This window comes from Dendrobates tinctorius, unplaced genomic scaffold (assembly GCF_039654945.1).
Source record: "Dendrobates tinctorius isolate UK_male_01 unplaced genomic scaffold, ASM3965494v1 ptg000011l, whole genome shotgun sequence".
NCBI classification, from domain to species: Eukaryota; Metazoa; Chordata; class Amphibia; order Anura; family Dendrobatidae; genus Dendrobates; species Dendrobates tinctorius.
This window is the reverse complement of record NW_027361679.1, coordinates 101,397,645-101,419,621: the sequence shown is the minus strand read 5'-3', so window position 1 is coordinate 101,419,621 and position 21,977 is coordinate 101,397,645. Positions and strand designations below refer to the sequence as shown.

Here is a 21,977-nt window from a genome sequence, read left to right as displayed (position 1 = left end):
TATGTTCAGGCTTTTCAACGATTTTTTTGACCACTCCAGGTTTCTAAAAATGCTACGCAGTTAAAAGAAGAGACCTGTCAATTCTTCTGGTGTTTTCCGCTGAGAAGATATTCTGTAATGTACAAGTCAACATGAAAGATCAAAAGATGACTGGAAGATGCCCAAATGTCTTTTGGAGCTTTTTGCCATCGTTTTTCCTGAAAAAAACGCTTGTGGTTTCTTCAATGGAGTGAAAAAAAAATTATCGGAAAGGGACAAAAACCATGGTTAACCCCTACAAAAAATTGCTCAATAAATGTCTGCAAAAATGACACAAAAGATGATTCAGGTAAAAAAAAAAGTTTCCTTCACTCTCCTTTTACTTTAAAAAAATCCAAGCAATCACTTGAGTTTAAAAGATGTCGTGTGTACATACCCTTAAGAATTTCCATTTTGGCAGGCAGGGCATTGGAGTGGGCTACGCCATTGTGGGAACAAGATGATCACCTGATCCTTAGCGCCTCTCATTTTCTGGGTGCCCTGAAAGAGGTTTTTTTGGGGCCACAAGTAATCCATGATACCGCACTCCAACTCCTGGCTTTAGCTCGGGTTCGTCCTTGGTTAGCCAGTTTGCAATTCAGTTTTGTACCCTGGAGTGGCCCGATAAGGTCCTAAAACCCATCTTCTGGAGGGATTAGCAGATCATATCAGGGATGCTTTGGCCACTAGAGAGATTCCAACTATCCTGAAGGAATTAATGCCAGTGGCCACCTGCATTGATCTGCGGCATGTTGATCGTGGTTTGGAATGACAGCATACTAAACCTTGAGCTCTGCTGGATCTGAACTTTGCCATTTCCATGTGTCCCCCAACTCTATTTAACGACCCTGCAGAGTCCATGGGGGTTTCTCGAGCGGAGCTAATCGTCCGCTCTGTACGTCAACAGCCGACTTGTTTTGCCTGCGGGCAAGTCGGTCACTTTGCCAATAAATGTACCAAGCATCAGAAAGAGTCATAGCCTCAAGTGGCATGGGGAGAGGTTCACTAGTTCCTGTTGAGGTGTCACCCAAGTTGGCTTTTGGGGTTTCTCTGACGTTTGGGTCAGCTACTCTCAAAGCACAGGCTTGCGTGGACTCCGGGGCTGAGGACAATTTCATGTCTACTACCTTCACTATTTTTACATATTTCCCATAAGGGATGGGGGCATTGCTCTAGAATCACTGCGTTGAGAAACATGTGATGGTGTCTCCGCAGTGTTGGATTTGATCTCCATGAGTTCATTCATCCTCATTTTTCACAGTCTTCTACTAGGCATTGCTCCTACTGGCCAGTTTCCTACTCCACACTGATGAGGGGCAATACCCCGAAACAGCTGTCTGTGGATAGATACCATGTTTTGGCATAGGTGGTTTCCTTCATTGGAAACTGCCCTTCCCGTGGTTGTTCCTTCCTGGGGAAAGACCTGGCTAGTCATTGCTTGCGTTGAGAAACATGTGATGGTGTCTCCGCGGCTTGTGTTTTGCATATTTTTACTACCTTCACCCAACGGCATGCTATCCCTTTAGCAATGCTACATAAGCCGATGTCTTTTCGGGTAGCTAATGGGACAGTTTTGCCAACCCCAATCTCCCATCGGACTGTACCCCTTACTCTCACTGTGTCTCTGAAGCATCACGAGATAATCAGCTTTTTAGCTATCCCTGAGAGTATGGAATAGGTACTTTTGGGGATACCTTGGCTGCGCCTCCATTCCCACCATATTGATTGGGCAACAGGGAACATACAAAAATGGGGTAGCTTCTGTGAGTCTGTGTCTGAAGGCCCAGGTACCCCCGGGCAAGTTCTATGTAACATCTAGAGCTTTAGCCGATCAGCAAAAACACATCCATGCCTCCAATCATATGGCGGCTTTTAAGCATGGCAAACGTCACCCGGGGAGGGGGGGTATTGTTAGGCGCTGGGATTCTCCTGCTGCACAGGATAGATCCCAAGCCTTGTCTGGTGCAGTGGTCTCCCATTCAGGCTCGGCGACTGGGCTGACTGCTCAGCACAGACTCTGGCCCAGTGATTGTGTGTGGATACGCTACCACTTTGTGAGCACAAGGATGTGGGCCACTCTTATAGCGGTGATTGTGTGTCTAGGCAGGCAATGTAGGATGGGAACTCTCGCTTGGCTCAGCATCTGACTCCACGCGTTCTAAGTCGTATGTGCAGTTGCAAAACTGAGTGTCAGAGCGGGCACAACCACCAGCCTAGATTACCCTAGGGTGAGCGATAGGGACCCCACCTGGAGTCATATTTGCTGTATCCCTGTGACGGTTAACAGAGTATAGCACTGAGTGCTCTGCTATACGTTATCATTCTGTGGAGTAACAGAGCTTGCACATTAGTTTTCTGTTCACACAGTGTGACAGTTAACACTGTGCATTTTAATTGCTGCTTCGCTGCCTTTAGTTCACCATTGTTCACATTAGCTGCAGTTTAGCATCTCTGCATGGTGGACCCTGGGGTTGCGAACGCACTTTATTGTTATATTTTATTTAGTGCATTCCACCAACCCTAACACTTATATCTTTATTTCATTAAACTGAACTAGACGAGTTTCAGAACGTCACGGGTAAAGATGAGCGAATTTGTTCGGATTTTGTGCCTGAATCTGATTTTGACATATTTGAGCCATATTCAAACACTATTCATGAAGAAAATATGTTTAATGATTGGTTCCGAACAAATTCGGTAATTTCTACGCCCATTGACTCTAAAGATGTTCGGCTGTGTTCGACGAATATTGCAAAAACAATATTCGATCCTGATCGCATTCGGAACCGAATCCGAACAAATTCGCTCATCTCTGTGGTGGTCGTATCATCACTTCCAGGACTCCTTGTTCTTCCTGATGCTGAAGATAGTTATAAATGTCCTGCGGCAAAATAAATTTGAAGCCATTTAGATGGTTCCCTGATGGTTTTACATGATGGACAAGAATCAGCCTGCATTTCTCAGCATTGAGGACACCAAGACATGGGCAGCACTGAGCATCATGGATATAGTGATCAGCCAAGAAAACAGATGTGCAGCAGATGAAAAACACAACACACTCAGCTCCCTTTGAAACTGAAAGCTATCCAGCAGTGCCATCAGCTTAGAACTGGCAGCAGCCAGTGGGACCCATCTTTCTACACCCATCTACTGTTTGGAAAAGTTTGACCATAACTGGTCTTCATGGAAGAATCGGGGCCAAAAACCATGGATGATGTGTGTACAAGACATATTTTAAATATGTGCTTATTTGAGAGTTTTACAAGAAGACGCTTCAGATATATAAAATTCCAGTAGTTTTTTTCTTGAAGCCTTTTTTGCAGCATATTTTCGATAGGCTTTTTGCCATGTATTTTCTTATAGTGTTTTTATTTTAACTTGTAGTGTATTATCTAGTCAGGTCACTTGCTTTAACTTTGGAAATGACAGGCAATTAAAAGAAGCTCCAAAAGTGGAAAACATGAACAGCAAGTCATTTTTACATTGTAATACATGTGTTTGTTATTTTAAGCATTTATTTAGTTTATGGGTTCTGGAGCAGATACACCTAAAAGGTGCATTTTTAGAACACGGAAATCAAGCTTCCCACGCTTTTGTGTGTACCTTTTTAAAAAGATGTAAAACTGCTGAAATAGAGGCCAGATTGACTTCATTTACCTTATTATAGTGAACAGTTATATCAGGAGATTCATCTGAATCTCCGTAAGTTCTCAGCGATGAGCACAGGATAAATGCGAACCTAGCCTTAAAAGCGAATACAAAATGTTATGTTCCCCAAAATGCCACCAATACAACCTTCAACAACATCACACAAAAATCAAGTTCCCACTCAGATCCATCATCTGTCAACAGAAAAATAGTGGGATTTCAAGTCACAGGTAGATCAAAGACTGGAAAATCAACATGGCTCCATGCCTCCAAATAAAATCCAGTGAAATCGGCGCTATAAATCCAGATGGTTCTCTCTCTTCTGAGCCCTATAGTGTGCCTGAACTGCATTTAATGTCCACATGGATGGTAAATAAGGTCGGTTGAATGTCGCTCTTTCTTTTTAAGGCCTGCCATGTGACCAAAACAGTAGTTTACGACGATATATAGGGTATCACTATATTTGGGAAAAATTGCTTAGCAAACTGTTGGGGCAATTTTCCGCTATTAAACTTGAAATTAAAAATTGAATTTAAAAATGAGTAGCTTAAATAACATTATATTGACTGAAATCTAATCTTATATATCCACAGCCCAATGTTATAAAATTGTCTGACTCACCAGTGGGTTCAAAACACTTACTACACCCCTAGATAAATTCCTTGTGCAGTGTAGTTACCAAAATTGTGCCAAATGAAATTGGATTAGCGGTGAAGGGAACACAACTACAGGCTTGTAGATCCTGTTTCATTATTGTATTATTTATGTAGCAACAGCAGTTATTATAATAGAGCTTATTTATGTTAGTAGCACCATAGAACAGTATCAGGGATAAATTATAAAAATGGTACTAAATCTATAAAAGTAGGCAGCATTTTTTGAAACAGTAATAGTAAATATATAAAGCATAAAAAAGTGATACTAACAATATTGTACACATCATAGTGCCATATATCAATTATATATATTGTTCACACACTACCAGTGACAGTGCCTATAGAAAATCGCCCACGGTAGAGGTATACACAGTCCAAATAATATGAGCCGTAGTTTACTGCATATTTAACAAAAATCATATAAAATAAGGTATTGCCAATAGTAGGACAGCCATAGTGCATAAATAATGCCACCCATATTGTCCATGCGTGCCTAGTCTGTACTCATCTTCAATGACAACTTGTGATGAGTGAGTATACTTGTTGCTCGAGTGTCCTCCGAGTATTTTGGCGTGCTCGGAGATTTAGTTTCTGTCGATGCAGCTGCATGATTTGTGGCTGCTGGACAGGCTGAATACATGTGAGGAATGCCTGTTTGTTAGGGAATCCCCACATGTATTCAGGCTGTCCAGCAGCCGTAAATCATGCAGCTGAAGCAATGAAAAATAAATCTCCAAGCACGCCAAAATACTCGGAGATCACCAGAGCATGCTCGGGAAAACCCGAGCAACGAGTATACTCGCTCATCACTAATGACAACATAAAGTTCTTTTGCTAACAGTCAACTTTCACCTGTCTTTTACTTCGGCTTCTATACTTGCCAGCAGTTCACAGTCTCTCATGGCATTTCTTAAAGTGAATAAGGCACTGCATCTGTCCAGGTTGTAGTCACCAATAGGTAATTCTCCAGTGGTCATTATGAGCCTAAACAGATTGTATGTTGGTGTAAAGGTGCGTTTACACTGAAAGAATATCAAGAATGAGCAGTCCTAAGAAAGATGAACTTGAAGTGTAAGCAGTCTGTCGATGACGTGACGCTGGTTCGTCGGGTGAAAAGATTTTTAAACCTGCTTAATAACCTTCTTTCTCAGCAGAGCATCGTCCCGTGTAAATAAGAACAAAGAGAGCCAATATATAGCCAATGATCTATTACAGAAGGGACATTCACTATATGTTTGGGGTAGTGCACAATGTTTATCACAGTTTGCCTGTGTAAAATGGTTGTTAAATGAACGCTCTTTGGTAAATATTTTCTGACAAGCAGTCGTTTAGTATCGCTTGTGAATTCAAGTAGACCGACCCTTACACGCAATATTCTATCTATTATATTTTCTCGCTTATATACTGTAATACCATTTATTTCAACAGCGACTACAAACATCAAGATCACTGTCCCCATTGGGGCTCACAATGTAAATCCTCTGTCAATAGATCTTTGGAGTGTGGGAGGAAACTAGAGTACACAGAGGAATGCCCTAAACACAGGAGAAGATACAAACTCCTTGGTGGGATTTGTACCCAGGACCCCAGCACTGTAAAGTCACTAACCACTGCCTTAAAGATACTAAAATAAATGTTATATTAGAATCTTCCCTAAAAAATAACCTCCCATAGTTACACACAAAAATATATTTTTATATATTTTTAAAAGATAATATGGTATCAATAGGGAAAATAAAATGCTACGTCAACAGGGAAAAAGACAAAAAGACATTTTTCCTGTTGAAATGGGATAAAAAAAAAAAAACTAGACTAGTAAGATAGCAGTCTTTTTTCTATCACTATCACTAGTTATTATATATATATATGTATGTATATATATATATATATATATATATATATATATATATATATATATATACACATACACACACACACACTTACACAGTGCTTCTATAATTGGGAGTGCATTTTCATTTTTGTCTGAAGATTTGCGAAACCCTTCTCCTAAGCTCATGTGTTCACGCCTGGGAATTAAGTGACTTTATGTTCCGCTGAACAACGTCACCATCTCAGTCACCAAAAGGTCCTGCATAATGAAATTGCATGGACTTGGACTGTACCCTGAAGTTGTCCATTGGTGAGTGGCCAGAAACTCCTATCACAGTTACTGATTATGACTAAATGGCTCCTGTCACATAGTTATAATTTAAAAGATGACAGTTCAGTGTTCCTGAATGTATACCTACAAATATAATAGCTTATTTGGGAGCCTATAAAGGGAAACATAATCAGTGGTATCACAGCAGACATAGATGCTACTGGTTCTATCTGTCCATGTGATTCTTTGCTAACGTATAATGGGATTGATACAGTAGCAGACTACAGAGCAATAAAATGAAAAGTGAAATCTGGGAATCAAGGATTCTGAAGAAAGGCAAAGAGGAGACTGTACTGCATAGAATTACTTACACAATGCATCAAAGAATTATTACAGGTGTAGGAGATAAAAGGATAATAAACAAAATTTCACTGGACTGCTTCTTTAACTGGTAAAAAGGTTCTATGAAGTTCTATGAAGTTGCAACACATAGTATATCTCGAGAAAAAATGTGCTGATGTCAAAACAAATGAAAAAAAGAAGCCGTCAATTGCTTCTGATCTTGGCCAACCACTTTAAGTATCTGTTTTTATCTGACTTCATTGCATCTATTATGCAGGACTTCTGCTCTAGAAGCATCAGTTCTCAGAGCTTATCAAAAAGGCACCACATAGCAGCATTATAATACTCTACATGATCTTTAAGGCAGTGGCAACAATTTTGAGGATGAATAGTAGATGTTCTCCTGTGGTCATTGAAGTAAGTAGACTGTATCTGATACTTAGTGACCAATCAGCATGGAGAAAGGAAAACTGGACCATGATTCATAAGAAAGGCCTGAACCTTTATCACAGTCTTCAATAAAGTAAATATTATAAATCAGTAAAATAATAGATTATAACAAAGTTACTAAAGCATACATAAATAGGTGAGACTAAATTATCCATCATAACCTTTTTGCAGAGATGGCATAAAATATATAGAATTGAATAAAATAAAGCATTATAGAATAACACTAGAAAATGATTCCATATTCCATTTTTGTAATTAAGCAGTTCTCCCCTATTATATTCATGTGGAGTAATTAAGTGATGTGATGTTACCATATCTTTTTTAATAAATTAGGATGGATGAACTTTGCATATTTATAATCAAAACTCTTTTTCTGCTGAATTGTTACTACATTTACTTTATTTAAAAGCGTGATCGAGGTAAGGGATGTCCAAACTGTAGGCCATTTATGTGATGTGTTCCATTTTTTTATTTCTATACTTAACTTCATTGCACACTTTGGAGTGTCAAGGCTCTCTGTACACCACAGTGCTGGTATCCATCCTATCACTGTGTATCGCAAAACATCCAGAGTGCTGACCAATATTCCTCCAGAAAACTTACTGACCAGTGATGGGTCCCGTAGAGGTTTTTTTTGGCTGTCTGGTGTAGACAACTGGCCTACACTGAGTAAGTTCTGACATCATTCAATTACACAAGATTAGACTCATACACACTTTAATTTGAAGAAAATGCAATTCATGAAGTTCACATATAGAATCTCAAATCCGTATCATGGAAGGGATTCCAAGCAGAAAACACTCTTAATGATGTCCTTATGTCCTCACACTTTGTGTGACAACCTCTTACAGATGGAATCAAAATCCTTACTCAACCAGCATCTTGTTAAAAAATTATTGAAAATCCTTCCAACTTTCCAAAATCTATCAAAAAGCCTTTCCAGAAGACACTTCTACAATATTGGGACATATTGGATATTAGTGGTGTCACATAAAGAAGTGCTCTAATGGGGTACATTTTTGCAGCATGGAAACTAGATGATAAAACTTTCATTGTAAGTAAACAACAGCAAACAGCATGATAAGTGACACATCTTCGAAATCTGTATTTTAATCCCTACCCCATGCTGTCCTCAGATTGCATAGCAAAAACCTGCTAACAGATTACCTTTAAAGGAAATTTGTCACCAGGTTTCTGCTATGTAATCTGGGAACAACATGATATCGGGGCTGAGACCAGAGATATTTCACTTGCTGGTCTACATGCTGTAATTTTTATACATTTATTGTTTTTACTGCTGCAGATCTAGCAGCGCTCAGAATGCTGAGCTCTGTATAACCCCGCCCACACCTCTGATTAGCAGATTTCTGTATACACTGTGCATAGGCACAAAACTGCTAATCATGGGTGGTGTAGTGTTATACTGTACAGCAGATGACTAGGATGCATGAGATCCATAGACCTGTAGTAATAATCCCTGCTAATGAATCAGTGATTTATTCTGATTTATTGAAGCGCTGCGGAATATGTTGGCGCTATATAAATAAAGATGATTACTATTATAATTATTGAAGCAGCCCAGTAAGTGACACATCACTGGAATCAGACTCTCAGCCTCCACATCATGCTGCTCTCAGTTTACATAGCAAAAACCTGCTGACAGACTCCCTTTAAATACAAGAATACCCTCTTTTTGTATCAACTAGTATTATTATTCATAAATTAATAACAAAGCTGTAATAAACTAAACAAAATAAACTAATGATATATATCCAACAGTATTGGAGGAGGCCAACAAACCCCACCATGACTAATTCCTAATCAGAAGACACATGAAAAACTCCTAAAGAACATAACTAATAATCTTCAGAAAACAGAGAATTTAGTCATAAAAGTAATGCAAATATTAACAATTATGAATTTTTCTCAATATTAAAACACTTAAAACATAAATCTGAAAATAGAAAAAAGCTATAAGAACCCATATTACAGTACAGTAGTATATTGTGCTGTTCCAGCCATTAAACTAATTGCAAACTCACTATGCACTCTTTTGATCATTACATTTGCATTAATAGTAAGCACTACTGAAAAAAAGCAGAATGGAGTTGCAAAGAAAGAAAAACGGCTAGAAATTTAAACCATCTATTAAAAAGTTACAAAGGGTCTTTTCAACAAAAAAAAGGTTAAGAGAAACTCAAGCACACCTTGTAATTTGTATATGCTTACAGAAGGGTTGTTATAGACAGCCAATTCCCCGAGCAATGTATTATAGGGATTGTTAGCGCCACGAGGACGAAGCAGTGCATTGGTAATAAGATGATTAGCCATGGCTCCTGGAATAGCCCAATAAAGAGACAAAAGAAAAATCAGTAGCAATAATCAGTAATATGTACTAAAAATAACATGTTAACATTAATGAGTGAACAACAACAAAAAGAATCCATTTCAAAGGGCAGGATGGTAAAATGAAAATAAAAAGTAGGTAAACTGACAATTATACCACATTTATAGAATATAAAGACAAGACTGAATACACATTGTCATACAATAGGCAGTATGTTGTGAAGAGTAAGGTGTATCTGTTGAAGTGTTTTTGAAGATTTTTCTAGGGTCACCCCAAATTTGTGTAAAATATTAGATTCCCTATATGGAACAGGCATTTTATTCAACCTCACTGCCACAGGTTTTTAAAATTCAAGCCCCTAGCCATGCACTCTGCCATTACAAACATTTGTGAAATAATTGCTCATTTAAAAGGAACAGGTTTTACCAATTCTAAAGTACTGCAAGATTTACAGCATTTTATGAAGATGCCTCTGAGTCTCCAAACCCTCTGCATAGCCCCCCAAAAATCTTTAATTATGCCCATACGACGCAGTCCAGTCCAATGGTTGTCCTTTGTTCTTGATCTCTGCTTACAAACACCGTCCTCTTCATGTGGATGACGTGTGGAACCCTACTTTATGTGGATGATGTCTGGAACCCGGTTTCATGTGCAGGACACGTCCTATGTCATTCACACAGTGCCCCCAATCACGCTCGGCGCAGGCGTACTTTGCTCTGCCCTGCTGAGAGCAGAGCAAAGTGCTGTAACGTGCATGCGGCGAACTTACTATGGGGTCATTGGCACTCTTAGGCCTCTCCTGGTGCATGCGCATTAGGCTACAGAAGGGTAGAGCTGGTTTTAGGCAAAGTGTGGCACCGGGCAAAGGTTTAAAATGGGGCCCCAAATGCTGACATATTGCACCATCACTCAGAAACATTTTGGTTGTAGTTACATGCTCTGAGTTCATGCCGCTAAACGGGCGCGATCGACAATATTGAAGTCGTTCGACGCTTGTTTCCCGGCCTCTTTCCACTGGCTGAGGAAGAATAATGGGAACAGAACAATCAGTAGTAGATCAATCTGTCCCCAAACAATATCATGTAATCAGCAGCACATCTGAAGTTTTCACCGGGTGATGTGCTGCTGAGAACAATGATTTTTTGTTTCGGCATAAAGAAGCCAATCTCTCGATGAATAGGCAGCATTTTGTTTGTTTAGTATAATACACCCCATAGTCCTCCATATAGTATAATGCACCCCACAGTTTTCTATATAGTATAATGTGCACCACAGTCCTCCATATTGTATAATGAACACCCCATAGTTCGCCATATAATATAATGTGCCTCATAGTCCGCCATATAATAAAATGAGCCCCATAGTCCTCCATATAGTATAATAGACTCCTCATAGTCCTCCATATAGTATAATACACTCCTCATAGTCCTCCATATGTTAAAATACACTCCTCAGTCCACAATATAGTATAATACACTTCTCATAGTCCTCCATATATTAAAATGCACCCCCTCATAGTCCTCCATGTAATTCAATTCACTTCCCATAGTATAATGCACCCCATAGTTCTTCATATAGTGTAATGTATTCCTCATAGTCCTCGATACAGTATAATGCAGGTGCCATGTAGTACATATAGTATAATGCACTGCTCATAGTCCGATAGAGTATAATGCAGCCCCCATATAGTATAATGCAGCCACACCATAGAATAGAATGCAGCCACCTCGTACGATATAATGCAGACCCTAATAGAATATAATGTAGCCCCTTCACAGAGTAAAATGCAGCCCTCCCATAGAATATAATGTAGTCCCCTCAGAGAGTATAATGCAATCCCCCATAAAATACAGTGCAGCCCCAACATAGAATATAATACAGCCTCCCACATAGAATATAATGCAGCCCTCATATAGTATAATGCAACCCCCTCATAGGGTATAATGCAGACCCCTATAGAATATAATGTAACCAGCTCACAGATTATAATGCAGCCCTCCCCAAAGAATATAATGTAGCCTCCCTGATATAGCATAATGCAGCACCCCATAGAATATAATGTAGCCCCCTCATATAGTATAATGCAACCACCCCCCATAGACTATAATGTAGTCCCCTCATAGGGTATAATGCAGCCCCCACTATAATATAATGTCCCCCCCTCATAGGGTATAATGCAGCCCACATAGAATATAATGCAGCCCCCTCATAGAGTATAGTGCAGCTCCCCATAGAATATGATGTAGCCCCCTATACAGTATAATGCAGCCCCATAAACTATAATATATCCCCCTCATATAGTATAATATATCCTCCTCAAAGTATGATGCAGCCCCCTCATAGAATATAATAGAGTCCACCCCCCATAGAATATAATGTAGCCCCCACTGTTATGAATGAGTCACCGTAGGAGGCAAAAATAGAAATACTAGCTAAGTCCAGAAAACCAGAGAAGTTGGCAGCTATCGGATTGCAGACCCCTGAACCTATCAACAACTAGCAGTAGCCATGGGGGGTTACTACGGTGCCCTAGACCCCTCAATCACAGCCGGAGAACTACATAGCCTAAAGACAGAAAGGGAAATCTGAACTGCCCCAGAGCAGACCCCAAAGCAATAGGCAGCCCCCAACATATAATGACGGTGAAGCAAGATGAAAAAACACTCACACAGATAGAAAGACAGGCTGAGCAAATGATGGGGCCCAAGCTAACTAGATAGGACAGGATAGAAAAGCTGCTGTCCATAATCCACCAAAACCCTATCAAAACAAGAGCCAACAGCTGATAGGGAAAAAAGCCCTGAAGACGCTAGGCTTCAAAAGACTATATCAGTACTCAGGTATTTTCTGAAGACAGAGCAAAAAGGAATTCAGCTCAACCCAGCAGGGAATGGCAGAAATCAAGGAAAACAATGCAAAATAAAACCAAAACACAAATGCAAAAAGTAGCGCAGAAAACTTAGCTTTTGAGGAGCAGGAATCAGACTGGTCTCCGAGAATCCCTCAGAGAGATCAGCAGCAAGGCAGAAGAGCGTTGGCTGCCTTATATCCAGTCAGTAATTCCCGTCACCCAGTCATCATCATCCTGCCCAGGTGCTTGGTAATCAGCCTCACTACCTTCCTTCACCAGAAGAGGGAGTTCATCAGACCTCAATGGTGAAGGGGAAAATGAACTCACAACAGTACCTCCCCCTTCAGGAGGGGTCACCAAACCCTCATCCACGCCATCAGGGTGAGCCCGATGAAAGGCACGCACCAATCTTTTGGCCTGAATATCAGAGGCAGAGACCCAGGAATTATCCTCCTGACCATAACCCTTCCACTTAACCAAATACTGGAGTCTCCGTCTAGCCAGACGGGAATCCAGTATCTTTTCTACCTCATATTCCATGCTACCTTCAACCAATACAGGGTCCGGAGGTGCCACCCCAGGAACTACTGGTTCAACAAACCTCTTCAACAAGGACTTATGAAACACATTATGGATTTTAAATGTAACAGGAAGAGACAAACGAAAAGAGACCGGATTAATAATCTCCAAAATCTTGTAAGGTCCAATAAATCTAGGCTTAAACTCAGGAGAAGCCACCTTCATAGCGATATTTTTTGATGATAACCAAACCATATCACCAACCTTAAACTGGGGACCAATGGTCCTATGTCGGATGGAAAACCGCTGGGCCTTTTCCTGGGAGAGAGATAACTTATCCACCACTTGGTCCCAGATCTGGTGCATTCTCTCCACCACAGTGTCAACACCTGGGCAGGCAGAAGGCTCCACCTGCCCTGAAGAAAATCGAGGATGAAATCCAAAGTTACAAAAAAAGGTGACATCAAAGTGGCAGAACTAGCTCTATTATTTAAAGCAAATTCGGCCAAGGGCAAAAATGAAACCCAATCATCCTGATCAGCGGAAATAAAACATCTCAAATACGACTCCAACGTCTGGTTTGTTCTCTCCGTCTGCCCATTGGTCTGAGGGTGAAAAGCAGAGGAGAAGGACAACTGAATTCCCAGCTTGGAACAGAAAGTCCTCCAAAATCTAGACACAAACTGAACTCCTCTGTCAGATACAATGTTCTCAGGAATCCCGTGCAAGTGAACCACCTGTTGCAAAAACAGGGGCACCAACTCAGAGGAAGATGGCAACTTAGGGAGTGGTACAAGATGAACCATCTTAGAGAACCTATCACAAATCACCCAAATAACAGTCATTCTCTGAGAGACAGGCATATCAGAGATGAAATCCATTGAAATATGGGTCCATGGCCTCCTGGGAACCGGCAAAGGCATCAACAACCCACTAGAGCGAGAACAAGGTTTCGACCGGGAGCAAGTCCCACAGGACTGCACAAAATTCCTGACATCACGAGACAAGGCGGGCCACCAAAAAGACCGACTCACCAGATCTCTAGTACCAAAAATACCTGGATGACCAGCCAAGGCAGAGCAATGAACTTCAGACATCACTCTCTTCTTCCACTGGTCAGAAACATACAACTTTCCACTGGGACAATGCTCAGGTTTGTCCTCCTGGAACTTTTCCAGAGCACGTCTCAAATCGGGCGAGATGGCAGAAAGAACTACCCCTTCGCCTAAGATGGTAGCAGGCTTGGTCACCACAGGAGAATCAGCAAAGAAGCTCCTAGAGAGAGCGTCAGCCTTGACATTCTTAGTGCCAGGAAGAAGAGAGACCACAAAATCAAAACGTGTAAAAAACAAGGCCCACCTAGCCTGTCTAGGGTTCAAGTGTTTGGCCGACTCCAGGTAAATCAAATTCTTGTGGTCAGTGAGGACCATGACTTGATGTTTAGCTCCCTCCAACCAATGTCTCCACTCCTCAAATGCCCATTTCATGGCTAACAGTTCCCGATTCCCCACATCATAGTTACGTTCAGATGGAGAGAACTTTCGGGAAAAGAAAGCACAGGTGTCATGATCTGACAGTTTTAAACTTGACAAAGTGAATTTTTTTTACTTTGTCAAGTGCAAAGTGTGACGTGATTGCCCCCGGTGGCCATTATAAATATCACACGTGGTGTCTTTCATTCTAAGTTGCCCGGTGGTGGGGAGTGGTATCGCACCTTAGTGTTAGGTTTAATTGGTAATTATAAATCAGGTGTTAGGCTCTATAAATGAGTCTCAGGGTATGCAATCATTTGGTGATAGTTGTTCATTTGCAACCAACCTTGGTGGTGGAAGGAGCTGGAGAGATTGCTCAGCTCAATCTGAGTCCTGGTGTGGAAGGAGTCACAGAAGGGAGTTCTTTGCAGCGCTGACTGAACTTGGTGGCAGCTATTCAGGAGGAAGGCTGCAGTCGGTTGCTGGACTCTGTGCTGGAGCATTTGCACAGAGAGAGCTAAGTTTTCTATTTCCCCTGTTTGTGACTTTCCTTATGTGTGATCTAGTGCAGTGGTGGGATTAGTTTCCGCACCTGCCAATGCCCTAGCGAGGGACTAGGTTCAGGGCGAGTCAGGGCATAAGGTTCGCGTGCGGCGACAGGTTCGGAGCCTGTATAGGGATTGTAAGGAGTGCAGGGACGCTGCCTCAGGGGAGCTCAGGAGGTCTCCATGTCCCTATTCCCTATTACAGGGCCCACCACTGTAATTGTTCCTGTGTTTCCCCTTATTGTTTAAATTCGCCAGCTGGAGGCGTGGTATCCAGTTTTACGTGTACTTTAAATTCGCCAGCTGGAGGCGGTGTATCCGGCTGCACGTCCCGGTATTATTTAAATTCGCCCTGCTGGAGGCGCTGTATCCAGGGTCACGTGTGTCCTAAATTCGCCCTGCTGGAGGCGCTGTGTCCAGTCACACATTGACCATTACAACAGGGATTCATTTTAGATGTTACAGGATCCTTTTGGGACAAAACAGCTCCTGCACCAATCTCAGAAGCGTCCACCTCTACCTGGAACGGGAGTGAGACATCAGGTTGCCGCAAAACCGGGGCAGAAGTGAATCTTCGCTTCAGCTCCTGAAAGGAAGAAACAGCCTCCGGAGACCAATTCAACACATCAGCACCCTTCTTAGTCAGATCAGTCAATGGCTTGGCAATACTAGAAAATGTTGCTATAAATTTCCGATAAAAATTAGCAAAACCCAAAAACTTCTGGAGGGCCTTCAAAGAAGTGGGCTGAACCCAATCATAAATGGCCTGTACCTTGGCCGGGTCCATTTCAATAGTTGACGGAGACAAAATAAATCCCAAAAAAGAAATCCTCTGTACCCCAAAAAGGCATTTCGATCCTTTGACATACAGGGAATTCTCCCTCAAGATCTGGAACACAGTCCGAACATGTTCCACATGAGAATCCCAATCCTTGGAGAAGATCAAAATATCATCCAGATAGATAATCAAAAATTTATCCACAAAGTCTCGGAAAATATCGTTCATGAAGCACTGGAAGACAGAAGGGGCATTAGTGAGCCCAAAAGGCATCACCAGGTACTTAAAATGTCCCTCCGGAGTATTAAACGCCATCTTCCATTCATCCCCATGCTTAATGCGGATAAGATTATACGCCCCCCTGAGGTCAAGCTTGGTAAACCAGCAAGCACCTTTAACTCTGGAGAATAGATACGAAATCAGGGGTAACGGATACTGATATTTAATAGTAATTTTGTTGAGGGCACGATAATCAATACAAGGTCTTAATGAACCATCGTTTTTTGCCCCGAAAAAAATCCAGCACCTAAGGGTGAAGAGGATGGTCTAATATGACCCTTCTCCAATGCCTCCTTAATATAGGATTGCATAGCCTCATGCTCGGGTACAGATAAATTGAAGAGCCGACCCTTGGGAAATTTACACCCCGGGCTCAGTTCAATTGCACAGTCATAACTCCTATGAGGAGGCAAAGACGCAGACTCATTCTCACTAAATACATCATAAAAATCCGCCAAATAGTTAGGAACATCATGCGACTGAGGAGAGGTGGAAAAAACCAGAGCCTCACTAAGGGCACACCGACAACCCCAACTCACCACAGACACAGATTTCCAATCCAAAACTGGATTATGAATTTGCAACCAGGGAAACCCCATAACAATGGTATCATGCAAATTATGCAACACCAAAAATCTGCAATTTTCTTGATGGTCTGGGGCGACCCGCATTACCACCTGGGTCCAAAACTGAGGTTTATTTTTCGCCAAAGGAGTAGCATCAATCCCCCTCAAAGGGATAGGCGTCCGCAGAGGTGTCATAGGAAACCCACAACGTTTAGCAAAATCCAAGTCCATTAGGTTCAGGGCTGCTCCCGAATCCACAAAAGCCTTGGCGGAAAATGTGGACAGGGAGCAGGTCAGAGTAATTGCCAGAAGAAACTTAGGTTGAACACCACCCACAGAAAACGTGTGTGCAAGACGTTTCTCTCGTTTAGGACAGACAGAAATAATATGCGAGGCATCTCCACAAAAAAAACACAGCATATTACGCCTTCTGAACTCCTGACGTTGCTCCCTGGACAAAACTCTATCACATTGCATAGGTTCAGACATTTGTTCAACAGGTGGCAACACCTCTCGTGCAGTCCTGCTTTCACGTAAACGCTGATCAACCTGTATGGCTAATGACATAGAATCGTCAAGACCAGAGGGAACAGGAAATCCCACCATAGTATCTTTTACGGCTTCTGACAAACCCTTCCGAAAGAGAGCTGCCAAGGCATTATCATTCCAGGTAGTAAGGACCGCCCACTTTCGGAATTTTTGACAGTACAATTCTGCAGAATCTCGACCCTGGCTCAATGCCAACAGGGTCTTTTCAGCCTGATCAATAGCATTAGGTTTGTCATACAACAACCCCAAGGCTTGAAAAAATGCGTTCACATTAGTCAGAATAGGATCATCTGGTTTCAAAGAAAACGCCCAATCCTGGGGATCCCCACGCAGCAAAGAGATGACAATTTTAACCTGCTGCATGGAGCTCCCTGACGAGTTAGGCTTCAAGGCAAAAAATAATTTACAATTATTTTTGAAATTCAAAAATTTAGACCGATCCCCAAAAAACACATCAGGAGTAGGGATCTTTGGTTCAGCAGCATGTGAATGAGCAAGGTAGGCGGAAATTCCCCGCACTTCCGCAGCGAGCTGCTCCACACGATCAGACAATTGCTTTATCTCCATTGAGAGAAAAAAAAAATTCCCCCTACGGCCTCAGAAATATAGAGAAAAAAATATACACACTTTTTTTTTTTTTACAATTCTTTCCTGCTATTGAGTACCCTAGGATCTGCGGTATGGCTGGTGGTTCTGTTATGAATGAGTCACCGTAGGAGGCAAAAATAGAAATACTAGCTAAGTCCAGAAAACCAGAGAAGTTGGCAGCTATCGGATTGCAGACCCCTGAACCTATCAACAACAACTAGCAGTAGCTGTGGGGGGTTCCTACGGTGCCCTAGACCCCTCGATCACAGCCGGAGAACTACATAGTCTAAAGACAGAAAGGGAAATCTGAACTGCCCCAGAGCAGACCCCAAAGCAATAGGCAGCCCCCAACATATAATGACGGTGAAGCAAGATGAAAAAACACTCACACAGATAGAATGACAGGCTGAGCAAATGATGGGGCCCAATCTAACTAGATAGGACAGGATAGAAAAGCTGCTGTCTGTAATCCGCCAAAACCCTATCAAAACAAGAGCCAACAGCTGATAGGGAAAAAAGCCCTGAAGACGCTAGGCTTCAAAAGACTATATCAGTACTCAGGTATTTTCTGAAGACAGAGCAAAAAGGAATTCAGCTCACCCCAGCAGGGAATTGCAGAAATCAAGGAAAACAATGCAAAACAAAACCAAAACACGAATGCAAAAAGTAGCGCAGAAAACTTAGCTTTTGAGGAGTAGGAATCAGACTGGTCTCCTAGAATTCCTCAGAGAGATCACCAGCAAGGCAGAAGGGCGTCGGCTGCCTTATATCCAGTCAGTAATTCCCATCACCCAGTCATCATCATCCTGCCCAGGTGCTTGGTAATCAGCCTCACTACCTTCCTTCACCAAAAGAGGGAGTTCATCAGAACTCAATGGTGAAGGGGAAAATGAACTCACAACACCCCACCCTCTCCTCAAAAAATATAATCCAGCCCACAGTCCAGTACTCACTTACTGATATATTTAAAAAAGACACACATACAATCCTCACCTCTCCTCATTCCCCACGCTGCTCCAGACTCTGTTCCGGTCTCAGCAGCTGCACTGCCGTCTGTCCGGCACACAAAGGGTACGCGATTAAGTGACGTCAACTGTATCACCGTCTATAATGCCGATACAGTTGAATGCGGCGAACGCGTGGGGGGTCGGCGCTGGCACTAGGCAGGCCCCCCCTGACTCACAGGCCCCATAGCGACTGTGTGGTGTGCCGCTATTAGCAGAATGCCACTGACTAGGGGCCCCTGAGGAAGCGGGGACCCTAGGCAGTTGCCTAGTCTGCCTGCCGCTAACACCGGCTCTGGGCAGAACGAAGTACACAGAATGTGATTCAGCACACTGCGTGGATGAAGTAAGATGCGTCATCCACATGAAGCAGGGTTCCACACATCATCCACATGGAGAGGATGCCATTTGCTGAGTGGAGGCACTATATCAAGACCAGTGATGCCCATTGGACTGGACCACACCATATGGAGGAGGCATTATAGAAGACATTTTTGAGCAATGCAGAGGAGGCTGGAGACTCATACTTCTATATAATCACTGTAAAACAGGCGGTAACGGTGGTGGCTGGTGTATACTGGTAAAACCTGGTGACAGCTTCCCTTTGAAGAGCTCACGGAATTCGGGTGTGCTATTGTAATAAAATGATACCTTTGGAACCGTTTGTGAAATATCTTCCCTTTTGAATACTATATTAATGGTGAGTGTTTCATTGAAAAGTGAAAACTACCTTTCAAAGCTACAAATTTCATGTCCATAATGCTGGACACCACATTAGCTATGCAGTTGAAAGTACTTGGAATCTTGTAGTCCTGATGTGAGCTGAGAATCTTTATCTTGTCTGTTGTCATTATAAATGGACAGACTGAATTTTTTTTCTGGTTGTAGGGAAAGGTTCCTGTATCTGTTGGAGAGGACAGGGATCTTCTGACAATGATGCTTCTAAGATTTGGGGCTGCCTAAAACACAGAAGAGGGGGGTTTGGAAATATGGATCTTAATTAGGCTGTAATTTCCGTGCAGCTCCTCTTAATACTTCCAGATTTGGATTACAGGTGACTACTAGAGATACCCAGTTATTTTCTTCTTTAGTTTTGTAATATAGCAGATGTTTCCTTGATTTTCCAGTGGCTCTTGGAATTGTTTTATTAAAGCGAAACTGTCATCAGTTTTGACCGATATAAGTTATGGCCATCACCTTTCAGGGCTGATATACAGCATTCTACAATGCTGTATATCGGCCCCCAACCCGACCTGAAAGAGTAGAAAAATAACTTTTGTTACACTCCCCTGCGGGGCGGTCCGGTCCGAGGGATGTCGCTCTTCTTGGTCTGGCACCTCCCATCTTCATGTGATGCTGTTATAGGGAAGGTACGCAAAACACAAGCTGCAGAGACACCATCACATGTTTCTCAACGCAAGCAATGACTAGCCAGGTACTTCCCGTGGAAGAAACAACCACGGGAAGGGCATTGCATTGAGAAACATGTGATGGTGTCTCCGCAGTGTTGGATGTTGATCTCCATGAGTTCATTCATCCTCATTTTTCACAGTCTTCTACTAGGCATTGCTCCTACTGGCCAGTTTCCTACTCCACACTGATAAGGGGCAATACCCCGAAACAGCTGTCTGTGGATGGATACCATGTTTTGGCATAGGTGGTTTCCTTCATTGGAGACTGCCCTTCCCGTGGTTGTTCCTTCCCGGGGAAAGACCTGGCTAGTCATTGCTTGCGTTGAGAAACATATGATGGCGTCTCCGCGGCTTGTGTTTTGCATATTTTACATATTTCCCATAAGGGATGGGGCCTTGCTCTAGAATCACTGCATTGAGAAACATGTGATGGTGTCTCCGCAGTGTTGGATGTTGATCTCCATGAGTTCATTCATCCTCATTTTCCACAGTCTTCTACTAGGCATTGCTCCTACTGGCCAGTTTCCTACTCCACACTGATGAGGGGCAATACCCCGAAACAGCTGTCTGTGGATGGATACCATGTTTTGGCATAGGTGGTTTCCTTCATTGGAGACTGCCCTTACCGTGGTTGTTCCTTCCCAGGGAAAGACCTGGCTAGTCATTGCTTGCGTTGAGAAACATGTGATGGTGTCTCCGCGGCTTGTGTTTTGCATATTTTACATATTTCCCATAAGGGATGGGGGCCTTGCTCTAGAATCACTGCGTTGAGAAACAAGTGATGGTGTCTCTGCAGTGTTGGATGTTGATCTCCATGAGTTCATTCATCATCATTTTTCACAGTCTTCTACTAAGCATTGCTCCTACTGGCCAGTTTCCTACTCCACACTGATGAGGGGCAATACCCCGAAACAGCTGTCTGTGGATGGATACCATGTTTTGGCATAGGTGGCTTCCTTCACTGGAGACTGCCCTTCCCGGTGTTGTTCCTTCCCAGGGAAAGACCTGGCTAATCATTGTTTGCGTTGAGAAACATATGATGGTGTCTCCGCGGCTTGTGTTTTGCATATTTTACATATTTCCCATAAGGGATGGGGGCCTTGCTCTAGAATCACTGCGTTGAGAAACATGTGATGGAGGTCTCCGCAGTGTTGGATGTTGATCTCCATGAGTTCATTCATCCTCATTTTTCAGTCATAGGGAAGGTGACCTGATGGACGGACTTGTCTGTAGGGAGGAGGGACGGTTGGTGCACTATAGTTGGACATTTGTCATAATAGAAGGGAAACAGCTGGGGAAAATGGAATAGGAGTGCAGTACCTAAGTTTGACCACAAGATGGCAGGGGGGAGCGTGAGAACAGGACTTCACAGCAGCTTAAGGCTACGAAAATGCTTAGTCATGGGGGGCGGAGAGATAGGAACCCAGGAAGGAAATTCCCGAGGAGGGAGATAAATAGGACAAGAGAGGGTTCCAGAGATTTCCAGTCCCGGGAGGAGCTCAGGAGGAGAAGAGAGAGTGAAGGCGAATGAACAGCAGTGGAGAGCTCGACCAGGGGACTGAAGAGAAAAGAAGTCAGGGGGGTGGCCCCGACACGAAGAACCGCGGAACAGATGAGGCCTCGGGGGTACCAAATTGACAACGACCTCGGACTGTTGAAGCGCTGGCGGTAGATAGGCCTAGGGCAGCCCCAGTGAAAGAGCTGCGAGGAACGTCACTATGACAGAAGGAAGGTGCAGGTACCTGGGCCTGAATACGGAGAGCTGTAAAGGTGCTGCGGTGTATTGCTACGGTCGTCAGGAGGACGGCCAATAAACTCGGACCTGTTGTACCCAAAAATCTGCCTCCGTCTC

At 42.7% G+C, this 21,977-nt stretch overlaps 1 protein-coding gene across 17 annotated transcripts in view; it reads right to left on the bottom strand.

Annotated features, from left to right (window-relative positions):
- ADGRL3 (adhesion G protein-coupled receptor L3) overlaps window positions 1–21,977 on the bottom strand; it is a 948,965-nt gene that overhangs the window by 164,867 nt on the left and 762,121 nt on the right. For 7 of the 17 annotated variants that reach the window (XR_012220289.1, XR_012220303.1, XM_073545415.1 and 4 more), the window contains one exon: window positions 9,423–9,551. The exons of 6 other annotated variants lie outside the window; for them this stretch is intronic. Coding sequence is in view for 8 of the 11 variants with exons in the window: in XM_073545415.1 (XP_073401516.1) it covers window positions 9,423–9,551 (129 nt within the window). In the remaining 3 variants the exon portion in view is untranslated. The remainder of the gene's footprint in view (window positions 1–9,422; window positions 9,552–21,977) is intronic. 4 more of the 17 variants (XR_012220302.1, XM_073545432.1, XM_073545440.1 and 1 more) reach the window with 1 other exon arrangement.